The sequence below is a fragment of the Phoenix dactylifera genome, chromosome 12 (genome assembly GCF_051530095.1).
Source record: "Phoenix dactylifera cultivar Ajwa chromosome 12, Ajwa_hap1_PhDact_Kaust_v1.1, whole genome shotgun sequence".
NCBI classification, from domain to species: domain Eukaryota; kingdom Viridiplantae; phylum Streptophyta; class Magnoliopsida; order Arecales; family Arecaceae; genus Phoenix; species Phoenix dactylifera.
Window position 1 is genome coordinate 26,010,751 of NC_143201.1, and position 13,422 is coordinate 26,024,172.

The 13,422-nt window shown below is 41.5% G+C and overlaps 2 protein-coding genes across 2 annotated transcripts; both read left to right on the plus strand.

The window, feature by feature from the left end:
* Positions 1-1,025: 1,025 nt before the first annotated feature.
* LOC103701352 (uncharacterized) lies at positions 1,026-1,976 on the plus strand. Its single transcript, XM_008783387.5, has one exon. It carries the CDS (start codon positions 1,075-1,077, stop codon positions 1,531-1,533), a length of 459 nt encoding a protein of 152 aa, XP_008781609.4. The 5' UTR covers positions 1,026-1,074; the 3' UTR covers positions 1,534-1,976.
* Positions 1,977-9,685: 7,709 nt separating this feature from the next.
* LOC103708237 (hydroquinone glucosyltransferase-like) lies at positions 9,686-11,597 on the plus strand. Its single transcript, XM_008793102.6, has one exon. The coding sequence runs from the start codon at positions 10,056-10,058 to the stop codon at positions 11,484-11,486; it is 1,431 nt and encodes a 476-aa protein (XP_008791324.5). The 5' UTR covers positions 9,686-10,055; the 3' UTR covers positions 11,487-11,597.
* The last annotated feature ends 1,825 nt before the right edge of the window (positions 11,598-13,422 follow it).

Sequence of the window (13,422 nt, forward strand, 5' to 3'; positions counted from 1 at the left end):
CACATTAAAAGAAATGGCCCTTGGAAGATACATAATCATTTTCACCTTTGTGGGAGTGGAATTGAGGCTCCCATGCATCTCCGAATTTTAGTTTTTCTTAGAAGACTGAAGTAGCAAAATGTACATGGCGGATCACCCTGGAGGACCCTATGGATCGGAAAAAGGAGCTGCTTAGAGCACTCTACGATGTATTGTTTTTTTTTTGTGGATCTTTTTGGATATATCCATACTAAAAGTATGTGAGCTATCCATCGCAGTAAAAAAAAAAAAAAAAAGTAAAATGGAGTATGGCGATGACCATCCAAAATTCTTGAAAGATAGGAGTATAATTTCAGATTTCTTTACCAACTACTAATCCTTCCTCATGAAATTAACGGTATTTAGCAATTAAAAAGAAATTAGCCATCCAGCTGTTATAATTAGAACCATGGGCACATCAAAGTCTCATCATCTCGAGTTTAAAGATATGAAATCAAAGCGCCTACTTATAATTTTTTCCCCTTTTTTCCCCCATTATCCAGCCCACCTCTCATTAATCAATCAATATGTGATCCCTCCTCTCATGTTTGAATTTTACTAAACAATATTAAATTGTTTTGCTTGTAGTCCATAAGGAAGTGGCCACAGGGAGAGATCATGCTCAGAAAGGGAGGTAGTTTACTGTCGTTATAAAGCCATGCAACCCACTAGCTGGTCAACTCGATGTGACCCAATTTGCATGAATCTGTGGACAGATGTAGCCCAGCAAGTTGAATTGCAAGCTTTCTTTCCAAACTTCAGACTTGTAGTCAGTTATTGCACTCGTGAGAAGCTCCCCTCATTAAGACACCAAGTTATAAGTGCGTGGAAAGCTAGCATATACCAACACCAGTTCCCTCCAGCCACTATTCAATGGTGTTGGTGCAGAGATCGTGAAGCTTCCTTGGCGTTGCCAACGCGTTTGGGCCGCGTCCATCCACTTGTAAAGCTTCTCCAATTCCAACGTCCCTCCCAATCCCTTCCATATATCTCCTCGCCTTTCCACCACTTCCTTATCCTAGCTTTCTCCTTCTTTCTTCTACTTTGTAGTATAACATGGATAAAGACCAAAACCAAATCCCAGCCAATTACTCTCTTGTATGGGATTGCGCCAGCTCTCTCTACGACTCCTTCGAGCTTAAATCCTTTAAACGGCAGCTCGACTCCGCCATCGCCTCAAGGTGCCTCTCCATGCCGCACTTATCCGATGAGCACCCGCCGCCGCCACTGCCGCCTGCCGGCAAGACAAAGAAGCACTCCAAATTCTCCAGATCACTTCACAAGCTCCTCCGATCCGTGTTCCGGTTAAGACCTACATTCAGGGTGCGGCTCCAAACTTACCAGCATGATGAGCATGGCTGCCATGGTGTTTATTGGCGATCGGGCAGTCTTGCTTCGATACCGGAGGTCTCTGAGAAGGATTTCGGGTCGCCGGAGCTCGACTCGGCGGTGAGTAAGACCATGTCGGAACGGTTGACGAGCACCACTGCTGGCCCACTGAACGTGGTGTCGTGAGGGAATATTCCGTTCATGTGTTGCTCATCCTCCTCCAGTTTGCGCCCATAACATGGAAGTGGGTTGCTTGGACCTTGGAATTTCGACTTGCAGCTAATACGTCGCGTAATAAGTGCCGGATCCTATGGGTCGGAATGGTCTCAACGATTGGTCAACGAAGACTCGAGTAGCTTGAGCTGGATCTTTCGTGGGGTTTGATGTCGGGCTGTATACTCCTGCCTCTCATTTTTCCCCCCTTTTTATAAGCAAGAGAGAGTTTACTGCTAATTTTTCTTCAGCTCGAAGGCATGTTTGGTTTTATCAAGATAGGCATACTTTAGAACATATATTATGACGACGTACCTGTGATCACAAAACTATCACAAGCAGTGTAATGCTTGGATGTCTGTATGAAATAGGTTTTCTTCCTCAATTCAGTTTCATCAAAAATGACAGTCGAATAATTTTAGCTCCACATATTTAGCTAGAATAGTGATTTAAATATTTATTTCTTATTCATTTTTCCTGCCCATTTGACATATCTATTGTTAATTGATTGTTTTTGGTGAATTGCCTTTTCTGATTCATGCTCTCTCTCTCTCTCTCTCTCTCTCTCTCTCTCTCTCTCTCTCTCTCTCTCTCTTTTGTGGTTTGTTTTAATTCGTACCTGGTTAGGAGGGGATGGGACACAAGAGCCATGTTTCCCTTGTAGCTTTGAACCTGCTCTTTAGTGCCGATGACAAGTTTGAGAGTTGATTGAGACAAAACCTGAAATGAAATCATAATAAATTATCATCTAAAATCTTGAATACTCAACTCTTTTGATATTCGCAATCTAGATTTAAACGGAGATCAAGATATTTATGATAAAATATGTATGGATAATATTAAATAAATATGTATGAATCATATAGATAATATGAAATATATATGGATGCTAAACAATTTCCGGGGATGGAAACTTGCTAAGTTGGATTGGTGTTTCATCCAATAAGTAGCCAAGGTTTTGAGTTGAATTTTTGATTTTTCAAGTTGGATCGCTCATTTAGAGCAATAGATGTGTGCTAATCAAACTAAGAATCTGATTAATCTCACTACAAAAGAAATAGTATTTTCCGGCGCTTTCCAGAGCTTTTACCGACGCTTATAAGCGTCAGCACTTTCCAATCCAACGCGTCCAAAAGCGTCACGAAACTGTCGGGCAAGTGGGCGTGGACGATTTTCGTTCCGACGCTTTTCGCCAGCATCGGCATTACCTGACCCTTTACCGACGGTTTAAAGCGTCGGCAAAAGATTAGTATTACCGACGCTTTTATGCGTCGGTGTGCCTGTGCCGGAGAGGAGGGCTAGCTAGGGCTCGATCGGGTGGGTACTCGGAGAGGCGGAGAGGCAGAAAAGGATGCCAGGCTAGGGATCGATCGGGAGAGTTGTATTTGGGGAGGAAGCTACCGACGCTTCTTTGAAGCGTGAGGATATGTGGCGCTTGGGGCATTTTTTCCCGACACGAGTGAATAGCGTCGGCAAAAAAGGGTCGGCTTTTCCCAATTTTCCTATAGTGTCTATTGTGATAGAGCTATCCTTAATTTGGATGACTATGTATGAAAGCTTTATGTGAAATAAATATAAAAAAGAAATTTTAAAACACACGATGGAATTCTTAGCATGATTTTTTTAAAAAAATAAAATAAAATAAAAGATCAACAATGATCACATTAAGAAGAATCCAAGAAACAAAATATTATTGCTTAAAACCACAGCCTAAAACCATGGTTGCTTCAACTCACAACTTATAACTCAGCTCCTACATCAGCTGAAGTTTGGTTCTTTCTAATACGTATCTTTATTTTTCTTGCTCATTCTCTATCATGTTCTCCTTTATCATTATAAATTAACAAATCATTTGACCTTCGACAATGGTTCACCTAATAAACTCCAAAGTCCGCACATTTTTACTTTTAACTTGCTATGTACTAGATCAACTATAATCAGACCTGTTAACCAACCAATCAATCTTAAAATTTTAACTAATACCGAAAGGATTAACAATGTATATCAAGTTTAACACCCTCACTCACGTGAGGCTTGGTGATCGATCCGGTCATTGTCTTCGTTATCTGGATACTTTTTAGTTATTGTATTGGCATGGTTTTGACCACATGTGAAGGGGTGCTAAGCCTGATGATTGACTATTTCAATATTAGCTTAAGCTTTGGGGCTCTAGTGGCTAATTAACAAAACCAACTAATAAAACGTATGGGTTGGATCTCTCATCGGTTCCATGAACAAATGGACGTACCTTCTGCTGCATGGGTGACAAACATTCAACATGCTAGATTTTCCGGGCCAAGACTCGTATCGTTAATGTTCTCATTCATATCTCCTTGCGCCTTCGAACTCAACCGATCGAATCGATAAGCTGCTCTCACACAAACACGACTCCGCCCAGGCATACAGAAGCCTATTGCTAGCGCTGGCAGGAGGCAAATAATGAACAGAAACAACAATATTTGGTGGGTTCCTTTAATGATGTGAAAATTTTGGCAGGTTACATGGAAACCCTGCCATCATTCATGATCCGTGGCCTGCCCATAACATGGGACAGACATGTGGAATAACTTACATGCATGTACCTTAATTATGTAATTAGGAATTACGAATTGCACACTACAAGAAACTTGGACATTAGCAACAATTTTTTTGGCTATTAGCGACGCTTTTAAGCGTCGGTAGGAACCATCCCGACGTTTTTCAAAGCGTTGGGAAAGCGTCGCCTATGCTACAGTGGAAAAAATATTTTCCGACGCTTTTAAAAGTGTCGCTAATTTCCGACGCTGCGAATTACCATTTGCTGTTTGTCTCTTCTCCTCCATTCAGGAATACAAACAACCTCCCCGATCGGTACATTCATTCTATCCGTGCGGAGTGGTTGGGTTTGGCTATATAAACAGTTATTTTTTTTCAGATCCGCCGGTGTGGGACTAAAATGAGGTGGTTTTTTGGATTCCGACAATGCTTTTAACGACGCTAAAAAGCGTCGTTAAACGTGTCCTCAATTACATACTAACTTCGACGACGTTTTTAAGCGTCGTCATTAGCCGACGTTTTTAAAAAGCGTCGGCAAATGTTGACGGGGAAAAATTTTTGCCGGGCAAATAAGAGTCGGAAGTTTTCTTTTTTTGTATAGTGGCACAAGATTATATCTTGTTTACATAAAGGGAGAATAAGTTATTATTTTACATATAAAATTATATGATTTCTCATAAAATTATACAAATTATACATGTATTGATATTCCAAAGTGTGAACTTGGGAGAAGATAAGATGCATCAGATAGGTTTCACGATCCAATACAAATATAGACTTTATATGAGTCTTATACACTGTCATATGTTGTGACTAAATGTGTATATACATACATCTAACATGAAGAAGACCTTTTAAATTTCTAATATGGAATCTCCTCTATTTTGAAGGATGGAGCCATCACTAGGCTACATCCCATGACCTGGGTCACTTGCATTATACTGGTCACTCACCCAAAACCTCTTTCATTTTCCTTTTTTTTTCTTTCTTTCTTTCTGGCTTTAAAGTACTAGTAACCAGAACAGTATTTTTGGCAGTTGGTTGGGTCCTTTAGACTTAGGTATACTGTTTTTCAAAAACTCTCTGAAGTAAGATCAGTTTAACCTTCTGATTTCTTTGTTAACTAGTGACCACAAGTCAATCACTGGAATCAACTCCCAAGGGTTAAAGACCACTAACTCCTCCCAAAATAAGAAGGTGCGACCATTTTCTATTGCATCATCTATATCTGGACTAAAGTGCAAGCCGGCCGGGAAAAAATGGTAGCAGTTTTATAAGATTGAGAACAAATTATATGTACATAACATTTGCTAGAAAAAATTATATGTACTAATTGGGTGTTCATCCCTGTGCAACATTGCAAGCAAGAAGAAGCACTCGCCGTACACTACGGTCCAGTGCCGGATTGATGCGGATGATGGGCTTTTGGCCTAGGAATCAGGAAATTGTTTCCCATCTTCTTCGGCTCTTGATGCAAATTAAATCTCATGGCCCGGTCCGGCTCGCACTGCTATTGATGCAGCCCAGTTCACTTTTCGAAGTCCAGCCTGTTAGTCTCACAGATTGGGCCTTCTGGAATCAAGCTTTCCCAGGTTGGATTATGTTGGGATCTTGAAGTAAAAAGATGGTGTTATTTTTCCCGTCATGCGTGTATCATGGTAAAGCGAGTATCTTTGCTTCAGAAAAAGGTCGAAGGAAGTGGGGATTTAGCTAGAATTCACTGGGAACCGACATTACTCGGGATCAGAAGAAATCCCCATGGATGCAAAGCGCCAAAAAGGCAAAGAAAACCTTTAGGTCTCATTCCGGACAGGTGTGGTGTCATTTCGTTGTTGGTCAAGCCTACCACTATCTATATAAGGTTGTGGGTTTGGGTAACCATACTCAAAAAGAAAAAGAAAATCCTTACTAAAATGATCCTAGTTCCATGAATGATTGGAGAAGTAGTATGTTACTTTGCATCTAATACCACATTTTGCATTAAAATAAGATAGTTGCTCTCCTTGACTTGCCAAGGAATCTAGCCATTGTCCAGGAAAGAACATTTACAATGTTTAACATATAATTGCATTATAATCTTTATGCTTTCATTTCTAAGTGGGGCAATCAATAATGTCATTTTGGCTTTATGATGAGTACTTACTTTACTGGTAATGTGATGAGCAATTACCTTTAATTATGGCATGATTAACAAATTAGAGCCATTGTATAGATATATTGAGTATTTGCTTTACTGCTGCTTTAGTCAAAAGAGTGGATATCTATAAAGGGGTGGCAGGTAATGTGTCTGTGAAACTAATTACTTTGTATTTCTCTTCAACTCAGCTTCAGATTTTGCACCTTCTTTCTTTGAAACTCGCCCCACAAACTGTATGGTTTGTGTCACAGGACATGAAAGAAGACAAGCTTTTCTCGAAATTTGTCATCTATCTTTTTTTTTGGTGTGTGTGTCCCAGGGCCGGAGAGGCAAAATATAGACTCATACACTCAAGACCATCCTGAAGTTGGAATTTCACCGATGTTGGTGCAGAAATTTCAAATGAATCAAGGCACTTTCTTGTATAATGCTTGGTGAATTTAGAATTTCCGAAGCTAAAATATTGGCTCCATACTTGACTAAAAGAAAGTTTTTTTTTTTTTTGGGGGGGGGGGGGGGGGGGGGGGGGGGCGTGGGTGAGACTGGATATACAATCTTCTGAAAACACAAACTTGCCTACGTGCGATGACAGGCGGGGCCTCGCCACCTTCTTGCTCAATAAATAAAGAGTTTTATGACTTATGTATGACCTAAAGCTATCGTAAGCCATTATCACATAATTATTCGTTGGTGAAACAGAAACGTCTTGATATTTTATTATGTAATAGAGGCTTTTTTTATAGTCAGCATGTCATCTCCTCATATTGCTGTATAACACCAATAAAAATTTATGATATTTTTTTAATATTAAAATAATCATAATATATAATAGAAAATAGTGTAAGTTTTATGGCATTGCCGCTGATAATCATAACATGTAAGGAGCATCTATCATTTATAGGCCTCAAGTTTACAATGCAATATTGGCATCGGAAAACTTACAACATCCATTATTTAATATCAAATTCTTGAGTAGATCCCTTTTCCAGGGGGCGAAATGTGGGTCTTAGAAAGCTAATGAGTTTGTATCAAAAAATAGAAAGCTAATCAGCTTAGTATACTTCGGACATATCCAAAAAAAATTGTAAATTTAGCCCGCGCGGTCGAGCCCTGCTCAATGTACAATCAATCCACGTCGGCATGCTCTTCTTCATCATCATTATCTTCATTATTGTTAGTATTTTTATTTTTTATTTTTTTGGATAAGTTGATGCCAGTGTTTTGGTGGTAGGTTCCACATTTGAAAACTCAAAGGTATGCTTAGTTTGTGACCGAAATTGGAATCGAAATAAATTGGAATAGAAATCGAAATAGCCATATTTTCTGATATGTTTAATTGATGACCAGAATCAAAATCAGAATCAAAAATTAATTAGACGGAAAGATATTTCATAAAAATCGATTAAACAAAGAGAATTTTGGAAAAAATAACTTTTTAGATAAATTTGGCAAAATGGGATTCGAATACTAGAAGGAGACTCAAGACTTAGTTTTGGAGTATTCAGGCATTTCCATTCTTTCCTAGAATGGGAATGAGAATAGAATCCTCGAGTGAGAATCACTTATTTCCATTCTTATTTCAGAGCCCAACTCCTTTCAACCAAATATGCCCTAAATTAAGTCGCATTAATGCCTCACATGTTGTTATAACATGACCAAAAAAGAAAATGACTATAAGATTCAACTAGTAAATCAAATACAAGATGTTTGGTCCACAATCTTCTCCACCGTCTAGAAGCTCTGGTGTGAACCTATAGATCCGGTTACGTTTTTATCACCTCTACATAAATAGCGTCGAGAACTCATTATTATTAGATAACTCACATTTGCATATGGGTGAGACCAACTCATGCACAGTCACGCTCCCTTTCTCCTGGAATGAGACGAACACCACATGAACCGGGCGGACACTCCATACTCTGATTTTTCCTGCATCATAGGTTTGGCATCCTCCATTATCCCCCAAAAAAGAGAGGAAAAGAATACATACCATAATAGGCACCGTAGTGAAACAAAATTTTCAAGTTTTTTTTTTTTCATTTTTATTGTTGTTTTCGTCCTAAGCTAGATGGTCTGAAAGCCAAAATGCTTTTTTTCCCCCCCTTGATATGCAAGTACAAGTTAACAGCAAAATCTTTCAAATATTAAAAATAATCATATCAAATCTTTTTAGCCGAAAAATATTATTTGAGTTTCTTAATTCTATATAAGTACCCAAGACCTCATAAAAAAAAATCACCAAATGATATTATTTGAATTTTTTGATTCTATATAAGTATTCAAAATCTACCCGACGAACAATTGATGTGAGACTAAACACACGTCCGCACGGATCCTTACACTATGGCTCCACTTCGCCTACATTATTGGCTTAGCCATCTCTTTTGATTTATACCCAACTCTACCAAAAAAGGAGGGGGAGAAAATAATACTAGAATAGGTATTACAGTGAAATCAAAAGTATAATGCAGCGAAAGTTCCCAAATATCATAAACAAATTCTAATTGTACTAAATATATATATGCATATATATATATATGTGTGTGTGTGTGTGTGTGTGTATGTATGTATGCGTGTGTGTGTGTATGTGTGTATATATATACATGTATATAAATAGATGTATGTATATATATAGATAGATATATGTATGTATATATACGTACGTATATGCATATATATATACATACAGATATATATACACACACATATATGTACATGCATGCATACATGTATATATATATATATATATATATATGCATACTTGTATATATATATATATATATATACTGGAGAGAGAGAGAGAGAGGGAGTGAGTATTAATTAGGAGGTTGAGAGGGTGAGAAATGTGGGATGTTAAAAACACATAAAATATTCTTAAGAGTCATAAAAAGTATGAGTATTTTTTTGTCCAATGAAAAATGGATAGATTGATAACTTACCATATCAATCCCATATATATATATATATATATGAGAGAGAAAATATTAATTAATTCGGATTGAGAGGGTAAGTTAATGTGGAATTGTAAAAAAATATAAAATATTCTCTCCTATATATATATATATATATAAAGACTTAGCGAGCAAGGTCTTTTATTTTCCACCATTATGGCAATCTCTATTCCCCATCCCACCATAAGGACACAGAATATCGATCACCAAAAAAAGAATATATGTCATTATCCAACTACAAAGATACCTAAGCCTCCAATTTCACATAGAGCTTTGCCTTTGATCCAATCACAAAACCTTACCTTTTAGTTTTCCTTGCACCCATTCATAGTGGGATCATCTGCAATGCGTGTTTTGCACCGTAGCAATCGTGGATACCCACCCCGATCCAATCCATCCCAATTTCTATTCGTTCAAAACTTCAAATCCTTTTTCTTTAGCTCCCACTGCTCTCAGAACTTTCTAAAAATATAGCCAGCAGTCAAATCCCGTTCCCCACCCCTGTTAGGTGAGAAGTGTCCCTCGAAACTAGGCCTAGCTTCTAGAAGCCACCCATCAGTCCCCAGAAGCCAGCGTTAAACCACGAGCTCTCTCTCTCTCTCTCTCTTACATAAGCCTTACGCTTTTTCTTACCTCACCTCCCCCTCCTCTCGATCCCCCCGTTCCTTCCCCCATCTTGTTTCCCACACGTATCCATGTACAAAACAAGGACGTCACCCCTTGGACTAAGAACCAGCCAAACGAAACCCCAGCCATCATGATTATATATAACCATTTCCCTCATCCTCTCTTCAATAACAACTCGTACAACAGACAGATAGATAGAGAGAGAGAGAGAGATACAGAAAGCAATCCTCCGAGCTAGGCTAGCCATGGAGACGAATGGAGTCGTCACCAAGACCACCCCACACCTGGCGATCCTCCCGACCCCGGGCATGGGCCACTTGATCCCCCTGGCCGAGCTCGCGAAGTGGCTGGTCGCCCACCACGACTTCACCCTCACCTTCATCACCCTGGCCAGCTCCGCCTCCAAGGCCCAGTCCGCCTTCCTCGCGGCCCTGCCCCCCTCCATCTCCTCCGTCGCCCTCCCCCCCGTCCCCCTCGACGACCTCCCCCCCGACGCCCGCGTCGAGACCATCATGTCCGTCTCCGCCGCCCGCTCCGTCCCCGCCCTCCGCGACGTCCTCCGCGACCTCCAATCCTCCACCAACCTCGTCGCCTTCCTCACCGATCTCTTCGGCGCCGACACCTTCGACGCCCCCAAACAGCTCGGCATCCCTCACTACATGTTCTTCCCTTCTAATCTATTGCTGCTCTCCCTCTTCTTCCATTTGCCGACTTTGGACGCGACGACGACGTGCGAGTACCGCGACCTCCCCGGCCCGCTGGAGCTGCCGGGCTGCGTGCCGGTCCCCGGCCCGGACCTCCTCCACCCGATCCAGGACCGGTCCAACGAGTGCTACAAGTGGATAGTCCACCACGGCAGACGCTACCGCGAGGCCGAGGGGATCCTGGTCAACACCTTCGACGCCATCGAGCCCGGGGCGGCCAAGATCCTCCGGGAAAAAGAACCGGGCCGGCCCCCGGTCTACCCAATCGGACCGCTGGTCCAGACCGGCTCCCCGCCGGGGATGGACGGTTCGGAGTGCCTCAGGTGGCTGGACATGCAGCCACATGGGTCGGTGCTGTTCGTGTCGTTCGGCAGTGGTGGGACCCTCCTCAGGGCGCAGCTGGTGGAGCTGGCTCTGGGATTGGAGATGAGTGGCCAGAGGTTTCTCTGGGTGGTCCGGAGCCCTAGCGACAGCGGTGAGACCAGTGGGTCCTACTTCAGCGCCCAGAGCAAGGGTGACCCCTTCGCCTTCCTGCCCGAAGGGTTCGTGTCACGGACCAAAGATCGGGGCCTGGTCGTGCCATCCTGGGCGCCCCAGGTAGAGGTGCTGGCCCATGGCGCCACCGCCGGATTCTTGATGCATTGCGGGTGGAATTCGACCCTGGAGAGCGTGGTGAACGGCGTGCCGATGATCGCATGGCCGCTCTACGCCGAGCAGCGCCAGAATGCGGTCATGCTGGTGGAGGGCGTCAAGGCGGCGCTGCGGCCCAAGGAAGGGGAGGATGGGTTGATCGGGAGGGAGGAGATTGCCAGGGTGGCTAAGGAGTTGATGGAGGGGGAGGAGGGGAAGAGGGTGAGGAGCCGGGTGAAGGAGCTCCAAGAGGCGGCGATCAAAGGGCTGCAGGACGATGGGCTGGCCTACAAGACCCTCACGGAGGTGGCTCAGAAATGGAAGGGCTCGAATCCCGTGTAAAGAAACATATGGTCTTCTGGCTTCTTCCTTCCCTTTTTTTTCTTTTTTCTTTTTCTTTGCCCTTTTTAATTTGGTATGGTGTTGGTTCTATTATATGTCACTTTCTGAGAAGGGTGTTCCTATGGTTTGGAGTAATCTTTTATTACTGATGAGCTAATATTTTTCTCTGTATAAAAATTGGTTTCGCTTGATTATAGAAATACCATAAAAGAAAGAAAGTGAAAAGTAGGGAAAAAATATATAAAAAAAAAAGCTGAAAGCTTCTTCCATCCAGGGCTAACCCAATGTACAACAACCTGAGAACTCTGCAATAATTAGCTAATTGCTCATTTAGGAGTACACTAGTAGTTTAAAATCTGAACATGACCTACTTCACAAGTTAATACACATTGAAATCCATGATGTAAAACAAAAAACACAAAACAAAAAGGAAATGTGGGCATACTTTCATATAGCCGAGTTTCTCGCTCGCAAAGACCGTATTCTGATTAGAAGCTGGTTTCGCAATTAATGGACAGCACGTTATCACCAAGGAACCTAGTAGATTGATGGTGATTCTTAGGGACCATATTTAGTTACCCATGCCTTACGGAGGCATGCTCAAAGTCCCATCATGCCGCTTATGTCCTCCGTCGGGACCACATTCACGTGTGCTGAGTCCCACCACCCCGAACCAGCCACAGCCACAATAGCTGTTGAATTAATAGAGATGGCACCTTTCCCGGCACTACGACCGTTCCATAATTATTTAATCATTAAATCATCTCAAAATCTGATTGTTCCTTGGGCCATTACTTGTATCACACGTGCTCCATACAGCAGAAAAAAAAAAAAGGCAACTCCAAATTTCCCATTGATACAGCCATCTCATCATACAGCAAGAGTTACTTGCCGATTCCTGAAGTGCTATCTTGGGTTGGTAAATATTTATCGACCGTAAAAAAAAAATATATAAAATATATAAATAAATGTATCTCATTCTATAAGTTTAAATTTTTAAAATAAGTGGTAGTTTCAACATTGTATTAGAACACAAGTTTGAAGTTTGAAGCATGTCTCCGTACCTTTTAAAGATGTCCAAAACCACATTAAAGAGAAGTCCGGCCGAGGGAGAGTGTATCCTATCAGCTAAAGCTAGAAACTGTGTTGCTATCACATATAAGTTGGTGCATATTCTTCTCAGCCTCTATATTCCTTTAGCTCTTTGTGTGTGTGTGTGTGTGTGTGTGTGTGTGTGTGAGAGAGAGAGAGAGAGAGAGAGAGAGAGAGAGAGAGAGAGAGAGAGAGATAAATCAACCGTTGGGAGGCAGCCCTCCCCTAAGTAGATACTTGGCATTCAAGGTAAGTTTCGACATTTCACCAGAAGGATTTGACGCAAATTTCTCACCTTTCAGGAATCCTGTATGCTTGATCCACCAACGAGTTGGACAAGCTAAGGTTACGACCACCACCAAGGCAAAATGACCAAAACAACATTCTGGCTGAAATTTCTGAACTAATTATTGTCGGTCCATTCCAATTAATCCTGACAGGTCGTGTCCCCTCTATAAATTGATGGCTCGTCTGGTTGGAGTTTGAAGTCAGAGATTCAATTTCAGACCACATCTAAGTAATGACCCATACATGGCTCCAATATGTATCTACTTTTCCTTTTTGGATCTAGCAGACCCACTTGCAGCATTAGCAACAAAATAATTGACCGTCCACAAATTCCGTATCCATGAGATAGATGCCTCGTGTCTTGTCTATATTATAAGGATCGGATCACACAATGAAATCTATCGTAATATGTTTCTATATTACAATGATGATGTTCACAAAAATGCGAGTTGATCAGGTCGAACATAGAAATCTATTAAGCATCAGTATCAAGTAGGTTAGACGTGATCGGCGTCAAGGAAAGGGATTATGGGACTTATAATCTAGCAGTTTCTAA